A 17,977-nucleotide genomic window follows, 5' to 3' on the forward strand; every position below is an offset into this window, starting at 1 on the left:
CTACATGGGGCTGCCCTTGAAGTCCACTCGGAGGCTCCAACTGGTGCAGAATGCGGCCACGCGAGTTGTGATGGGGGTCTCCCGATACTCCCATGTAACACCTCTGCTCCGCGAGCTGCATTGGCTTCCAGTTGTCTTCCGGGTGAGATTCAAGGTGCTGGTGATGACCTATAAAGCCCTAAATGGCATGGGTCCGGATTATTTACGGGAGCACCTTCTGCTGGCATCAACCTCCCATCGTCCTGTGTGCTCCCACAGAGAGGGCCTCCTCAGGGTGCCATCGGTCAGGGAATGCCGACTGGCGGCCCCCAGGGGGAGAGCATTCTCTGTGGGCGCGCCTGCCCTATGGAACCAACTCCTTGTTGAGCTCCAGAAGGCTCCTGACCTTCGCTCCTTTCGCCGTGACCTGAAAACTTGGTTATTTGAGCTTGCCGGCCTGGACTGAGGGATTGGGATTTTAAATTTTAAATTTTAAACTTTTAGAATGTGTTTTACTTATTAGGGCTAATTTAATTTAATTTATTTTAACTTTGTATAGTGTATATTGTATATTGTGTTTTGATTGCCCTGTACACCGCCCCGGGTTCTTCGGGAGAAGGGCAGTATATAAATCCAATAAATAATAATAATAATAATCTTCTTCTCTGGAAGGCTGGGGGCATTTCTAGCCCGGGCACCTGAGGCTGCCAAGGCAGAAGCTGGTTGGCTTTGCCCGAGGCTGATGCCTTCCTGCTTTTGGTTCTTGCCTCATGGCTTCCTATTGAGAGCCACTTTGGTGGAGTGAGTAAAGGTGCTGGGCCAGGAATAAAGAGACTTGAGTTCTAGTCCTCCCTTAAGCACGAAGCCAGCTGTAGGAGTGCAGGGCAGTGACACCCTCTTGCCCTTTGACAGGGAGGTCAAGAAAGAAACCCCGGTGTTCTGCAGCTGCTCCCTTGAGGTCAAGATGGACGTGGAGGACCAGAATGCCACTGTGGCCACCGCGTCCACCTTTCCCCGGCTTTTTGTCTTGAGCTGCTGGGGGCCTCAGGCTATGCCAGAGCTTGACTGCACTGGTTGCGTGGTCGGTATCACCTAGCAGTAAATGCCATATTGGCTCTTGCAAATTGGCTCAGATTTTGTGGCTGCTAAAGAGTAAAATGGCAGTCATGCCACCCAGTTAATGCTACCTGACAGCAGGAATTCTGTAGACTCACCTGGGGCAGCCATGTTTAAATGTTGCTGAAATCTGAGAAATGATATTTCTTGTGGGTCTGCTGTGCAGGTTCGGAGGTTTTGCTTGATAAAAAATACAGGAAACTAGAAGTTGCCTTCAAGCTTTACGTTTTTATTCAGCTGAACAAAGACGGGCTTCTCTAAAAGAGATAAAAAGCCCCAAATATTAGAAAAGCCTTATTTTTATACCTTCTTTGATTACATAAGCAATTCACCCAGCAAAGCTGACACATATAAGATAAAGACTTCGCCCTTTAAGGCTGGCACACTGTAGATAAGGAAGAAAGCAGAAGTAGCTAAAATTGTTCCCTTTTGGGTGTTCCCCTAAGACAGAGCTTTTCAACCTTTTCACCGATTGTACCACTTTTAGGATATGGCAATATTCAAGTACCACCAGTCGCCTAGCAAGGTGTCAAAAACTTGATGGCCATAAAAAAAACACGGGAAAAAGTGATAAAGTACAGGTAGTCCTCACCCCCCTTTATATCCTCTCTTCTCTCCTCCTTTTTTATCCCCTCTTCTCTTTCACCCTTTATATCCTCTCTACTCTTCCCTTCTTTTGTAGCCTCTTCTCTCTCTCGCCTGCCCCCCCTTCTCTTCCGTGCACCTCCAGGTGATTCCTCTCAAGGCTGTGCTTCTCTGTATCTTTTGCAGTCCCCTTCTCTTTCCCCCATTCTTTTTTTTCTCTCCCTCTCCTGTCAAAACCTCCTTTTACAACCTCTCCTTTCTTCCCCCCCCCTCCTTTTTTGTGTGCACCAGAAGCACCGGTCCTGTGGCTCCTGTCGCCTCTGCAACCCTGCAGAAGTGTGCACCTATCCTGGGCTTCTATCCAGCCCCCATAGCCCTGGAGAAGCCCCGATCACCTGTAGCTGCTTTTGGCAATCCTGGGGTTTGCTCAACCCCAACAGCCCTCCTTCAAACCAAATTGCCTTTCCAAGCATCCCTCCCTCCCTCCTTCCTTCTCCTTCCTTCCTTCCTTCCTTCCTTCCTTCCTTCCTTCCTTCCTTCCTCTGTCCCCTGCTTTAAAAAAAAAACTGCCAGAGGCTCCAGGCAGAGGTGGCCACAGGCAGGCAGTGGTGGGCAAAGGCTTCACCTGCCCCATCATTGCCTCTGCATGCCTCAGCTCAGCTCACCTCTCCCAGACCCGCACACATGTTTGTGTGTGTGAGAGCGTGCACACAGTGTGTGTATGTGTGTGTCTCACCCCTTGCAGCCCCGCGCCTCAACAGAGACCTTCTGCAATGGCAGGCTGCAAAGTAATGAAAGTTGGTTGTTTTTTTTTGAATCCTTGTTCCTTTTTCTCAACGTGCTGCTGATCGCATCACACCCTGCGCCTGTCAGCTCCCGCCCCAGCCCCGTGGAAGGCTGCAAGAAGCTCCCATTGCAGCTTCTCTTACCTCTCCTGTTCTTTTCCTCCTCAATGTCACAGCGTGGGCTGCAAGAGGTGAGACACCCCCCTACACATGCACACACGCGCACACGCACACACATACACAGAAACACATGCATGGGTCTGGGAGAGGTGAGCTGAGAGCCAGGCAGAAGCAACGACGGGGGGAGGGGTCAAAATGGGCAGCCTCCTGCCTGGAGCCTCTGGCAGCTTAAAAAATGAACCTGTGAAGCGCTCAGAAGGCAGTCCCTTTCCCAGCTCGCTCCTTCCTTCCTCCCCTGCTTCTCTTTCCTTCCTCCACACTCAGGAAGGGATGACGGGAGGGGGAGAGATTGCCAGCGCTGCCGGTGGCCCTGCTGCCCCCGGCCATAGCCATCCCACACAAGCAAGGGGGGAACCCGATGAAAGGGAAGCCTGGTGGCTTCAAGGCGAGGTCAGTGAGCAAGCGTGATGATTATCTACTGGTGGGAGCCATCAAAGCTGGAACGCGCTCAGCCTTATATCCATGGGGAGCCCTGGAGCCAGCAAGCCCCCCTCCCATTTCTGCCCCTCCCCTGGGGGTGCACGGAGAAGGCAGCAAGAGCGTGAGTGCTGGCGTCCCGGGGGAAAGGGAAGCATTCTTTTACCTTTTACCTTTCTCAGCGGTCAGCAGGGATGGTCAGCGGCAATGTTGGGCTTTTGCCTCCTCTTCACACGCCCAGGGGGCAGGTCAGGGCAGCCCCTCGCTGGCCCTTTCCTGCCAAAGCCACCTTCTTTTATATCCTCTCCTCTCCCGGAAGCACCAATCAGCTGGAGCCCAGCGCTGATCCTGGCACCTCTACAGAGCCCTGACAGCCCTGCAGCTCCAGCTGTCTCTTTTTTGGGCTTCTGCGGCGCTGCCGCCGCTTCAACTCATTCCACCCTGCTACCACTTCGCATACCAGCTGCCAGGTGGCAAAGCACCATTGGTGGTACGTGTACCACCAGTTGAAAAGCCCTGCCCTAAGACCCCATATGTTCCCTTTTGGGTGGTTGAGGTCTTTCCCTAAGGCCCCATATGTTCCCGGGTAGGTTAGGATATTGGGTGTTTCCTTTGCTGTCCTTTTATGACCTTGCTTTCATGGTTCTGCAGTGGCCAGAGATAGCGGGGCCATCTGCACGTATTCACAATTGATACAGCGTGCTCTGCCCTCAAATACTCTTTTACAGCAGATAAAACACAACAAATAACTAGAAAAGTGACATAAGTGCAGGTTCGCATCCCACCAGGCTCAAGGTTGACTCAGCCTTCCATCCTTCCGAGGTAGGTAAAATGAGGACCCAGATTGTTGGGGGCAATTAAGCTGACTTTGTAATAATGCCGCTTGGGGGGGGGGGGCGAAAGCCCTAATAAGCAGGCATATACATAGAATGAAGGCTATTGCTAAGCACATTGGTTTGTGCTTAAATTGTAAGCCGCCCTGAGTCTTTGGAGAAGGGCGGGATATAAATGGGATTAAAAAATAAAAACATAAAAACATAGGCAAAAGACATTGCAGTACTGCCTGGGCTGTGAATTACAAACCAAGTATCTAAGCATTTAGTAGTCAATCTCAACTAGAAGAGCATGGTTGCAGTTATAATGGTTAGATCAGATTAGTCTGTTTTATTACATGACAACTTTTGTCAGATGTAGCTTTGACAAATAACAAGCTTCATCAACATTGGGTTCAACAGGATGACTTTGGGACTCAGGCTTGGTAACAGAATACTTGATAACTTTAAATAAGCTCCTACTTCTGGGCCCAGAGGCATCGCCTTACTTCCTGATGGTCTGGCCTGGCTTCTTATTTTTGAGGAATTCTGGAAAATTGGTGAAATGCCAGGCAGGAGGAAGGCAGGTGTCTTATGCCTTCAAAAGGGTTGTGTGTATTTTGGGTACCTCCTTGGAGGAGAAAAGCCGGAGCACCAGCCTCTGGCGATGGTTGTAGAGGCAGCCTTTGTTCTTAGGCTGGAAAGGTGCAAATGTCCAGAACTTCACAACAGGACTAGGAAGGAAGGAGTCTTGTTGTGATATTCTAGAATGTTCTACAAACTTTTGTTGTGAGAGGCCTAAACTTTGCTGTGTTTGTTGTCCAAGATGTGGTGTTTTTACGCTAAGCCTACCTCATTGCAGGAGACTATACCATGTCCCCTCCCTCCCTCCCTCCCTCCCTCCCTCCCTCCCTCTCTCTCTCTCTCTCTCTCTTTCTCTCTCTCTCTCTCTCTCTCTCTCTCACACACACACACACACACACACACACAACTTTGCAGGCTGCCTGTTTCTAGCTCTGCCTCTTAATATCAATATGCTGCCCAGGTGCAGAACTCTGGTGGGCCTCCGAGGAGAGGTTCTTCTTCTCTTAGTGGCCATCTCTGCGGCCTCTGTAGGGGCAAAAGAGGAAAAGGATCCATTGGACTTTGGGATGCTGATTGGGTGAAATGTGGCTCTTCTCTTTCTCTGCCAGAAGAGGGCAATCCTTGTCCACCGGTCCTGCTCCTACTTCTACAGGCCCTTAGATGCCCATCTGGTCCTGGGTCTGGGGCCAACCTCACTATCCCAGAGTAGAATTACCTAGGACATTTGGCGTACCCCATCTTTTCTTTTCTTGATCCAAGGAAGCAGAGGCTTCTTGAAGTATTGTAGCCCATATTCATCTAATGTTCATGGGGCTGAGTTGAGAGCACTTCACAGCAAATCTATGCCTGTTATAGAAGCCCTCCAGATCTTTTCAGCTGCTGCAAATGGTCTCACTTCTTTTACAGATGCTGCAGCCCCAGTTCAAGTCCCACAACCTTCACGAAGTGCTGAGCAAGCTCTTCCAGATTGTTCCCGGAGAGGATCCATACAGGTCCCGGGAGTCCCCGTCCTGCCGGCGCTGTGCTGTTGTGGGCAACTCTGGGAACTTGCGCGGCTCCAGCTACGGCCAAGACATCAATGGGCACGACTTTGTCATGAGGTGAGGAGTGAAGTGGGGGAGGGGAGGAGCAGAAAGGAGCTGAAAACTCTGGCAAGGGACTGCAAGTCAGCAACCTGCGCAAGGGAGATATTTGCCACCACTTTCTTTGCACTCTAATATTAAATGTGAATTTATCTAAAAATGTATTGATCCAAATAAAACAGGAACAGAATTGGGTCCTCAGAAAGTTTTCTGAGTGTTTCATCCTAAGCCGAGCAGGATGGTTAAATGTTTGTCGCCTTCAATTAGATTGGGCCAACTCTCTTAGCAGATTTGATTTTCCAAATAGGTCACTGTGTATGATAGCTGCTCCTGTACAGTTCTGTTGTGACTCAGGGCCAGCCTGTGGGTCCGGCAGCCAGCTCAGATGTCTCGGATGACTCAGATGAGGGGGAGGAGGAGTGTGTGGAAGACGAACCGGCTGATGATGGTTTGGAGGCTTCGCAGAGCCCCCAGCTGGGGCCCTCTTCTCAGCTGCGTGAGCCCGATAGTGCGGAGGATGATGACCCACAGCTGGCCCTGTTCAAGGACGCCCGACGCAGGAGGCAGTCGAGCAGGACCAAACAGAGAAAGGCTGTGGGACTCCTCGGGAGGAGGCACAGGGAGGCCACGCCCTGATCTCTAAATAAAAGGAGTGTTTGGGGAAGGGCTGGTTGCTGAAAGCAACCCTTCCGTTTGAGGATTCAAGTTCCAGTGTTTTTGTTTCTTGTTCTGTTATTTGAGTAATAAATCTTGGTAGACGCTTTCCAGCCTCAGACACTCTCCAGTCTCTACTGTTTGAACAGGGGTTTGCCTTATTGCAAGGCCGGTAGCAGGCTGGTTCAGAACAGTTTGCTTTCAGCCTCCCACCCCTTACTACTACGATGGAGCAGCTTCGTGCCGAGAATGCTCAGCTCACCCAGCAACTCACTTTGCTGGCAGCTCAGGTGGCTCAACTGCAAGCTCAGGTACATGCTGCACCCCCACCCAGGAGGAAATGTCAGATAGCTATGCCGGATAAATTTGCTGGCAATCCAGAACTGTTTCCTGCCTTCCTGGGACAATGCCAGCTTTTTATCAGCGTGAGAGCAGCTGATTTCCCCACTGACCGGGATAAGGTGGGATTCGTGTTAAGCCTTCTGTCGGATGCAGCTCGTTGGGGCACGCCTCTGCTGGCACAACCTAGCCCTTTGTTGGATAACTTTGGGGGGTTTTGTGACCATATGCGCCTCATGTACGAGGACCCAATTAAGGCGCAGACTGCCACCCGACGCCTGAAAGCTCTGAGGCAGGGTCAGCGCCCCCTACAGGCCTATATCAGCGATTTCCGGCTGCTTAGCCAGGATTCCGCCTGGAATGAGGCTGCGCTCGTGGATGCCTTCCAGGATGGCTTGTCGGAGGAGATGTTGGATGAGCTGGCCCGCGTGGACATTCCCTCAGACCTGAATGGGCTGATCCATCTTTGTCTGCGGATCGATGCCCGGCTGCAGCAGCGAAAGAGTCGCCGTGCCACCCCACAGACCCCTGCCGCCCCTGTTGTGCGTGAGCCCCCAGCCCAGAGGGAGGAGCCAATGGAGCTGGGTGCCGCCAGGTCCCGTCTATCGGTGACGGAAATGGACAGACGACGATCGGAGGGGTTGTGTTTTTACTGTGGGGACCCTGGACATTTGGCTGCTTCTTGCCCAAAGAAGCGTCAGCGGGCATCAGTGACCAAGCCTGCCCCGAGAAAGTCCCCTACTTTGCTGTCGGGAAACGGCCCAAGCCCGATCTAGACGGTGTGATAGATCGGGCGACCCACAACGACCACACCGAGCGACGCCGTTCCGACGGTGCCTGTGAACCTCCACGGCATTTGATTTTGGAGGCACGTCTGATCTTTCCTGGCAAGCCAGAGGGGATTCCGGTCCATGCCTTAATTGACTCTGGGGCTACCACAAACTTTATGGACTCGGCCTTTGTGGCCAAATGGGCTGTTCCCCAGTGTCCGGTGGATCCGCCCATGCTAGTGGAGACTATCGATGGTCGAGTGCTCCTGTCCGGGCCTATTACGGCCGCCACGCAACCAGTGTGTATGGCCATCAGTTCCCATGTGGAGGCCATTCAGTTCTACATCACTTCGGATCTGCACTTCCCCGTGGTCTTGGGACTGGCGTGGCTCCGGGCGCATGATCCACAGATCTATTGGTCTCAGAACTTGGTCACCTTCCCAAGTTTGCAGTGCGTGGACCACACCCGCCATATCTGTGTCGGCCAGGTGGAGGGATCCCCAGGGGTTTCCTTGCCTCCCGAACTGTCCGACTTTGCTGATGTGTTCAGCGAGTCAGAGGCGGATCAATTACCCCCGCACAGGCCCTATGACTGCTCCATTGATCTAGTCCCTGATGCGCCTCTCCCAGTGGGGCGTTTGTATTCCATGTCGGAGCCCGAGTTGGCTGCATTGCGGGACTTCCTGACAAAGAATTTGGCTCGTGGTTTCATCCGGCCCTCGTCCTCGCCAGTGTCTGCGCCCGTGCTCTTCGTCAAAAAGAAGTCGGGCGAGTTACGGCTTTGCTGTGACTACCGGAAACTCAACGCCATCACGGTGCGTAACCGTTACCCGCTGCCCCTCATCCCCGAGCTCTTGGACCGACTCCGGGAGGCTAAGATCTTCACGAAACTGGACCTGCGTGGAGCTTACAACCTCGTCAGGGTTCGGCCGGGTGATGAGTGGAAGACGGCGTTTGGTACTCGCTATGGACATTTCGAGTACACGGTGATGCCGTTTGGCCTGACCAACGCCCCCGCTGTGTTTCAGCATTTTATGAACGACATCTTTCGGGATCTGTTGGACCAGTTTGTCGTGATCTATCTGGACGACATCCTGATTTACTCCCCGTCGCGTGAAGCGCATCATCAGCATCTCCGTCAGGTCCTGCAGCGCCTCCGGAAACATCGGCTGTTTGCCAAGTTGGAGAAGTGCCAGTTCTACCAGGTGACCATCGATTTCCTGGGTCACCGCATTTCTCCTGAGGGCATCGCCATGGAGCCGAGTAAAGTTGAGTCGTTGCAGAGTTGGCAACCCCCGCGTCGCGTGAAGGATGTTCAGCGACTTCTTGGATTTGCCAACTACTATCGAACATTCATCCCTGGCTTTGCTGCCTTGACAGCCCCCCTCACCCGGCTTCTGCAGAAGAAGACTCGGTTCCAGTGGAACGCCCCCGAACAACAGGCGTTCCAGGCTTTGAAGGACGCCTTCATGAAGGAGCCCATCTTGAAGCATCCCGACCCACAACGGCCGTTTGTCGTGGAGGCGGACGCCTCCGACATTGCCATTGGGGCCGTGTTACTCCAGGCAACGACGCCCAGCGGTACCCTTTTCCCTTGCGCGTATCACTCTCGGAAATTGAACCCCTCGGAGCGCAACTATACCATCTGGGAGAAGGAGCTGCTGGCCATCAAGGCGGCGTTCGAGGCTTGGAGGCATCATCTGGAGGGAGCGCGGCATCAAATCGAGGTCCGGACGGACCACAAGAATCTGGAAAGCCTGCAGACCGCTCGGAATTTGAACCAACGCCAGATCCGGTGGTCCCTTTTCTTTGCGAGGTTTGACTTCCGGGTGCGGTACATACCAAGCGGCCACAATCAGAGAGCGGATGCTCTGTCCAGGAAGCCCGAATACACCCGAGTGGAAGACAAGCTTCTGCCCAGGACAGTGATCCCCGTCGAGTCTTTTGCTGCGGTGCGGGAGCCGGTTGATATACGGGCTCGGATCCGGGAGGCACAGCAGCAGGAGGCGTGGGTGGCTCAGCGGAAGGAAGAGGTGGGGCCAGATTCGCCTTGGTCGGTCACGGATGGACTTCTGTATTATCGTGACCGGCTCTATGTTCCGGGAGGGCCACTCAGGGGACTCGTCCTCAGCCAGTGTCATGATAACCCGGCTGCGGGGCATTTTGGCCTGTTCAAGACTCTGAACCTGGTCTCCCGTACCTTCTGGTGGCCCCGAGTCCGACACGACGTCCAGTCTTATGTCACCTCCTGCATCCCATGCAGGCAGGCCAAGTCAGCGACAGGGGCCCCGCCTGGTTTACTGCAGCCTTTGCCAACACCCAAGAGACCCTGGGGGGCTATGTCCATGGACTTTTTGACGGATCTACCCCCATCCTCCGGCTTCACGACAGTGTTTGTGGTGGTGGACATGCTGACCAAGATGGCGCACTTCATCCCCTGTCGCGGCTTACCGTCAGCTCGCGCCACTAGTCGCATGTTCATCCAACAGGTGTTCCGGCTGCACGGCCTTCCCGATAGAGTCGTCTCCGATAGGGGGGCCCAGTTTACAGCCCGCTTCTGGCAGGAGTTGATGCGTGCGTTGGACATTAAGGTTTGCCTCTCGTCCGCGCATCATCCTCAAACTGACGGGGGTACCGAGAAGGTCATCGGTATCTTAGAGCAGTATCTGCGCTGCTACGTCAACTTGCAGCAGGACAATTGGGTGGACTATTTGGCCATAGCCGAGTTTGCCTTTAACAACTCGCAGCACACCTCCACGCAGATGACACCGTTCTTGGCCAATGTGGGTTATCACCCCCGGTTTTTCCCCCTTTCTCCCGTGGACTCACCGGAGCCGGCAGCGAACGACTTCATGGCGGAGTTACAGGCGATCCATCGGTTGGTGCGACGGCAGCTGGAGAAGGCCAAGGCCGACTACAAGAGGTTCGCCGATCGGTCGAGAAGGGATACGCCTCCACTATCGGTGGGGGATCGGGTCTGGCTGTCCACCAGGAACCTACCATCCACACGGCCGGCGAGGAAGCTGGACCACCGTTACCTTGGACCGTTCCCAGTCGAGGCCGTCATCAATCCGGTCGCCTATCGTTTAACTCTGCCACGTTCCCTGCGCGTGCACCCCGTCTTCCATCGGTCCTTGTTGGTCCCCGAACAACCGGCTTGTCCACTTCGCCAAGCGGAACCTCCCCCATCAGGACCTCGTGATGGAGGCAGCACCCCTGAGTACGAGGTCGCCAGCATCAGGGACTCCCGTTGGCTGAAAGGTCGCTTCCAGTACCTAATCGAGTGGAAAGGGTACGGGCCGGAGGACTTCACATGGGAAGACGCGACCGCCGTTCATGCCCCTGCGTTGGTGACTGCTTTTCACGAACAATTCCCATCCCGACCGCATCCGGATCGGCAGCCCCGGGGGAAGGGCCCTGCGGTGCGGGATAGTGTTGTGACTCAGGGCCAGCCTGTGGGTCCGGCAGCCGGCTCAGATGTCTCGGATGACTCAGATGAGGGGGAGGAGGTGTGTGTGGAAGACGAACCGGCTGATGATGGTTTGGAGGCTTCGCAGAGCCCCCAGCCGGGGCCCTCTTCTCAGCTGCGTGAGCCCGATAGTGCGGAGGATGATGACCCACAGCTGGCCCTGTTCAAGGACGCCCGACGCAGGAGGCAGTCGAGCAGGACCAAACAGAGAAAGGCTGTGGGACTCCTCGGGAGGAGGCACAGGGAGGCCACGCCCTGATCTCTAAATAAAAGGAGTGTTTGGGGAAGGGCTGGTTGCTGAAAGCAACCCTTCCGTTTGAGGATTCAAGTTCCAGTGTTTTTGTTTCTTGTTCTGTTATTTGAGTAATAAATCTTGGTAGACGCTTTCCAGCCTCAGACGCTCTCCAGTCTCTACTGTTTGAACAGGGGTTTGCCTTATTGCAAGGCCGGTAGCAGGCTGGTTCAGAACAAGTTCTGACTGAAGGCAGCAGAGTTGTGAACCAAGCTGATCAGTACAATTTGTTACATACATCTGTCTAACAGCACCTGCAAACTTCAACAGTATGCCACGAGTCTAATCCAGGGTTGTGGCATTCACCAGCATGCATTCATACATGAGATTCAGGAAGGGAACTAGCAGAAAATAAACTATCTGCCTTTTCTAGAAAGGAGGCAGCAAGCCAAGCAAGAACCATAAGTGAAAATCATAAAACAGACTTTTCCTGAAGACCAAAGTTCCTTGATCACACCATCCCCAGCATCCTCCCCTCCAGCCTTGGGTGATGTCCATCTGTTGGAAGAATAGATGAACCCGCATCTCCTGTGCCTCACACACTTGCTTTCTTTCCTAGCTCTTTGGAGCCTTTAGATGTTCTTCTCAACCTCTTTTGGTGGTGTAATTTGTTTCAACATGAAACATTCAGCTTATCATCAGCCAGAGTTCCAAATAAAGAACTTGTTTACTTGCACTTGTTTCTGTTAAATTTCAGTCAATGATTTTTAACTTATTTTTCCAGCCATCAGAATCAATTTTATTTTGGTTTTCTAAGAAATTAAGCATCTCACCCAATTTTATATTATTTGAAAATGTGATAAGCATTCCCCTTCCAGTTCCTCATCCAAGCCATTAATTATATCATGTCGGAGAACCCAGCACTCATCCTTGGGGCTCCCCATTTGCTAACTCTACAATTTAGGTAAGCCTTTCAAGAAATTACTTAATTAAAATATGAAATAAGGTTATTTCAGGGTTAAGACTGACCGCCAAAGTGTGACATGTTCCTTTTTTTTTTAGGAAATCATGGGGAAAACATACGTCTCTGAAGATTCTCATGGTTGTCTCAAAGGTGCTTTTTCAAAAGGCAACTGGACTGTTTTTCCCCCCCTTCATCCAAGAAGCCTTTTGGGTTCACTGAAGAAGCTTCTTGGATGAGAGGCGAAACATTTTCAAGAAGAAGAAAAACAAGTAAGCCCAGTTGCCTTTTGGAAAAGCACCTTTGGGACATACTTAGCTAAATTTTATAGCCAAACCTCTCAAAGTATGGGAAGGTGGAAAATTCCAACCTTGATCCCTCTAGCGCGATGTGTTATGTCGTTGCTGTGCACTCCATGATCTTGGTGACAAAAAAGAATCTGCTTCCTCTGCTTTCTCAGGAGTAAGCAGAAGAAATGGACAGTCTTGTGGGGGAGGAAGATTCCTCCTTCTTCAAGAATCAAGGTGTGAAACATCCCTTTCCTTTCTACAGAATAAACCAGGCACCTACAGTGGGCTTTGAGGCAGATGTTGGGAGCAGGACAACCCACCACTTCATGTACCCCGAGAGTGCCAAGAACCTGCCTGCCAATGTCAGTTTTGTTCTGGTGCCCTTCAAAGCCTTGGACCTGCTATGGATCGCCAGCGCCCTCTCAACAGGCCAGATCCGATTGTACGTATCCCTGAGGGAAGCTGATTTGAGGAGTGGGGAGCTGGTTCTTTGGGGAAGGATCTATCCTCCTCCTTTTCACCTCTTTTCAAAGGAGACCTGATTTACTGTAGCTGCCTTGGCTGGCAGTTCTTCCAAACTCCCCTGTATTGTTACCACTCCCTGTGCTGCAGGCTTCCAGGTGCAATTTATGATACTGGTGGTCACCCAGGGGGGTTCTCTATCTCCAGTTACTGTCATCCTGCAAGGTCCGATGCTATTGCCGTGCTCTGTGTCTCTTATGGGAGGCCAAAGCCGTGCCTTCTCTGAGCTGCCCTGAGCAACGTCCAGCCCAGGACTCCAATGGCGCCAACCCTGGCGGCCTTTAAGAAGGACTCAAAACCTGTTTTCCTCCTGTGTCCTGGGTCCAAATATTGTATGAGCCTACCTTATTGGAGGTCTGATTTGTCCTGACAGGGTGTATTTAGTTATCTTATTTTATATTAGAAAGTCCTTGATAAGCTGCCCGGAGCTGCTTGGCAAGCAAGCAGCCATGCTAGTAGAAGTAACAAAGACCCTGCCCAGGAAGGGCTGAGGAGCACGAGAGCCCCTCTCTTTAACTCCTCTACGTGTGCCTAGGAGAGGTTTCTCTCCTCCTCTCTCTATCGGAGAGAGCCTGGCTAGGCCAGATAAGCTCCAGCCCCCTCTGATTCTTCCACCTGGCCTGCTGCTTTGGGGATCACTCGTGCCAGTGCTTGTCTCTTTATTTATTTATAAAATGTATTTATTTATTTAGAAAATTTATATTGCCGCCCACTCGCACGTGGCGACTCAAGGCAGCTTACAGGACATCAAAGCACAATATGAAAGAAATAATAAAAGAAAAATAATAATAACCCCCCCACTCTGGTGACAACACACATTCATACCAGCCATTTAATGGGCTCCGTCCTGCTCTGTGCCCCCCAGGCCCACTGGCAGAACCAGCTCTTCACGACTTTCCAAAAGAGGGTCAGAGTGGGGACCAGTCTAATATCCAGAGGGATGATGTTCCAGAGAGAGGGAGCCACCATGGGGAAGGCCCTTCTGGGTCCCACCAGATGTACCTCCTTAGGGGACGGGACCCGCAACATTCCTTGCCTCCCAGCTCTAGTAGGTTGGGTAGATATGACTGGCAAGAGATGGTCCCTCAGATAACCTGGTCCCAAGCCATGAAAGGTTTTAAAGGTGAATTGCACTCAGAAGCAAATCAGCAACCAATGTAGCTCCTGCAGGAGAAATGATAACGTGTACACCGAGGTCTGTATAAAACCATGCGGGCCGCTGCATTTGCACCAACTGGAGCTTCCGGATGCTTTTCAGGGGCATCCCCATGTAGAGCGCATTGCAATAGTCAAGAAAGGAGGTGAGTAGGGCATGATTGATCATGGGTAGGGATTGTTGGTACAGGAAATGGTGTAACTGGTGCACAAACCACAGTTGCACAAAGGTCTTCCTGGCCACAACTGCCACCCGCTGTTCGAGCAGGAGTCACGAATCCAGGAGAATCCCCACATTACGCACAGGGTCTCTTTGGGGGCAGTGCCACCCCATCCAAGACCAAAGGTGGCAATTCTCCATGAGCCAAAGAACCCCAAACCCAGAGCCACTCAGTCTTGCCATCCAGCCCCAACAGCCTCCAGGCACTGCGAGAGGGAGGTAGGTCACGGCATCACTTAACCCACCAGGACTGAGATGTACAGCTGGGTATCAACAGCATATTGATGATACCTCAGTCCATGGTGATGGATGCATAGGCCGCCCATCTTATCTCCAGGTTAACTCTTAGAATCCCTCTGAGTAAAATTCTCCTTTACATACTTGAGGAGGCCCTGTGCCCTGAGGGGTAGGGTGAGGGTTAGGTATCTTGTTGCTGTGCTGGGGCAGAAGCAGCTGATCCTGGCTGGGGGAGGCATCTGCCATCTTTGCCTATTTCACTTCTGAAGTGGCCCAGATCTTCCAGCCCTCTCCCTCCCTGCTACCCCCGGAGCAGGAGGAGCGCAGGTGGCCTTCTTTGTTTCACACCACAGGACCCTTGATGCCTTGCTTGTTCTCTCCCATGCCTCTTGTAGTACTTACGCACCAGTGAAGCCGTTCCTCCGGGTGGACAAAGAGAGGGTAAGTTAGGTACAGTTTATTTACCCATTTCTTTCAACATTTATATATTCGCCATGATGTGCTGTATCCCCTGGGTTACTCAAAATTAAGGGAAGGAAAACAGTATATGAGAAAACACACAAAATAATGATAGAGTGCCAACTCCAACCCCCCCCCCCAAGCTTCCCAGTGCCCAAGTGAAGAAAGCTTGCCCAAGCTGCCCCTTGATTGGCTCTGCATGCCTTCAGCAGATAGAAGGGGGGGGATGGATAAACCACACACAGGCAGATTTTGCCAATTAGCCTTTGATTTGTACTCCTGCATTTAGCAGAGGATCGGGCTGGATGGCCCCTGGGAATGGTAAGTCATTCATGTTTGATTTTACTTGTTTTAAAGTACTTAGTGGTTGCAGAAAGCCTGGCCCAGGGCTGTGTGCCCTTGGTGCCCTGACCCTGCCTGAATGGGTTGGGCCAAAGATCTGAGACGTTCCGATAGTTTTGAGGGTTCGGTGAGGATCAGAGGGCAGAAAAACCTCTTAAGCCTCAATGTTCTGATTTTATGCTGTAAAGCTTCACACGATGGGCCTCTGCCCCACTATTTTGGGGAACTCCACATGACCTCCCAAACCAGGCATGGTCCTTGAGTCTCGCCTATTATATATACATCCTGCTTCAATTGCTGGGATTATTTTTACAACTTATGTGTAGGTTTAGCAATGTTATTTTTATCTTATGCATAAACATTTTCTGTATTTGGTATTTTAGTATTTGGACTAGTAGATTCCGCCAAACCTGAAAACAGTTTTAGTTGTGCCCTGTGAATCTCTGTTGGGGCTTCTCCGTGAACTATTGTCACCCAGAGACCTGAAATTGGGCTTGCTAAGCAAAAAGCCTCATCTTGACTACTCATTTGGTTTATTGCCTTTAGGTTCAGATCTACAATCCAGCATTCTTCAAATATATCCATGACCGTTGGACAGAGCACCATGGCCGCTATCCCTCCACAGGCATGTTGGTGCTGTTTTTCGCCCTGCATGTTTGCGATGAGGTCAGTTTTGATAGGCCAAGTAAGTTGTCCTAGTGGGAGTAACAGCAGCATTCCTGCTGATTAAATGATGCATATACTTCAGTTTTGAATTTTGAAAACCGAGAGTTTTAGTTCTATTTTCTTCCTTAGACATGGGATGTGCAGAAAGGGGGCTGAGTTGTAGCCTATTCTCAGAAACGGGAAGCAAAGTAGAAGAGTAGGCTATCCCCTGAACACCCAGCTAATGTCTTGGGCTTTGGGCTGGTCGTATATCAGTGAAGGATCTGGATGAAGGGGCAGGAAAGGTGGGATAATGAACCAGGATGAATCACTAAAGCCACGGGAAAGAAGAACTAGGGTGGTTATTGGGATAGCAGCTGGGATAGAGATGCTCAAGCAGAGGCCGAGCAGCCATTAGTCAAGGATCTGGCATTGCCCCTGATCATCTCTGAAGTCCTTTCTGACTCCATGAAGCTTGAACTCAGTGTTGTCATTCTTGAATACTGTGTGTGTGTGTGTTTGTGTGTGTGTTGGACTGGTGAGTGGGAATCCTTTGGATGCCACTCAAAACCTGCTTTGGAAGAAAGCTGAAAGTGGGAGTGTTGGCCAAATAATCAAGAGGGAGACAGAATTAGCACTGACTTTTTTTTTTATTGAAAAGTTTTATCATACATTTTATCTTTGACAGTCCCCCCTACCCCTCCCCTATCCCTCCCTCCTTACCCCTCCCCCCCTCCCCACCCACCCACCCCCCCGACTTCCCAGAGCTAAGTACAAGGTATAAAAAACAAAAAAAAGAATCATAAACAACCATATGCTAACAACCATAGACTCTAAAATCTATCACTCTCTAGCTCACATAGGATAACTACAAACACTATTAATATAGAATATATATAAAAAAAACAGAAAGAAAAAAAAAAGAAAGGAAGACTTATTCAAATACTACCTAAAACTTCTTAATCCCATATTTGTTCTGGATATACTCAATCCATTCCTCTTAACAGTTTAATAGCCTCCTTAGACTTCACAACCTCTAAATTCAAAATCCAAGCCTTTTCTTTTCCCTTTATTTCATTCCCCAATTCTTCCCTCCTAGCTTCCACAGCACATCTATGTTTATTGTTCATATATATCAACACCCCTCTCAAATAGGCCTTGCTAGCATCCCAAACCATATCCATAGAGGTGCCCTTATTCATATTAATTTAAAAAAAAAAACCCTTCATCCGCTGTTTACATTCTTCCACATTTCTCTGGTTTCTAAACAAATTCTCATCTACGCGCCACGAGCGCCTATCTCTATTGTCCTTATAAATCTCTAGCCAAACTAGGCTATGATCAGAAATAGTTCTTACACATATCTTCACCTTCTTAATCCTTAAAAAAAAGTCATTTGTCAACAAAATAAAATCGATCCTGAAAAAAAATTGATGTCTGTCAGAAAAAAAAAGTATAATCCTTTTCATGCGAATGTCTTTCACGCCAAATATCTCGCAGTTCCAAGTCATCCTTCATTTCAAAAAAGGATTTAGACAGTCTAGCATGACTTGGGCCGCGCTTAAAAGCTCCAGCCTTGTCCATCTGTACATCCAAAACACCATTCCAATCCCCCATAAAAATAAAAATTTTATAATCCAACTGGGTAAACTTTGTATGAAATAAACTAAAAAAGTCAATTTGTTGTTAATTAGGAGCATATAATCCAACTAAAAGCATCTTTTTACCTACTAGTAGCAAGTCTATCATAACGTATCTTCCATGCTTATCTGCTTCAATTAAGTCCACTGTTAAAGCACTTTTAAGATAAACAACCACTCCATTTTTCTTATTCATTGCAGAAGCAACAAATTGCGTGCCCAACCTTGAGTTCGATAAATACTTTTGGTCCACAACCCTAATATGCGTTTCTTGCAAACATATAACATCTATCTTGAATTGTTTTAAATATTAAAAAAAAACTTTCTTCCTCTTCTGTGATGAATTTAGTCCATTAACGTTCCAAATTAAAAATTTAGTTGCCATGCATATCATCCCAAAGCTCTTGGAGCACTGCTTAAATAGGACTATCTTTTTTAGGCCGTGCTCCTCCCACTACTTGGCTGTAAGTACATTTTGGAAATTCCATAGACTTCTGCTGA

At 50.3% G+C, this 17,977-nt stretch overlaps 1 protein-coding gene across 1 annotated transcript in view; it reads left to right on the plus strand.

Annotated features, from left to right (window-relative positions):
• Nucleotides 1-17,977, plus strand: part of ST3GAL2 (ST3 beta-galactoside alpha-2,3-sialyltransferase 2) — a 41,177-nt gene that overhangs the window by 17,566 nt on the left and 5,634 nt on the right. The window contains exons 3-6 of the mRNA XM_081336044.1: nt 5,366-5,559; nt 12,519-12,698; nt 14,786-14,831; nt 15,738-15,857. Coding sequence (XP_081192170.1) covers nt 5,366-5,559; nt 12,519-12,698; nt 14,786-14,831; nt 15,738-15,857 — 540 coding nt within the window. The remainder of the gene's footprint in view (nt 1-5,365; nt 5,560-12,518; nt 12,699-14,785; nt 14,832-15,737; nt 15,858-17,977) is intronic.

This window comes from Vipera berus, assembly GCF_964194415.1.
Source record: "Vipera berus genome assembly, chromosome: 10".
In the NCBI taxonomy this organism is placed as follows: Eukaryota; Metazoa; Chordata; class Lepidosauria; order Squamata; family Viperidae; genus Vipera; species Vipera berus.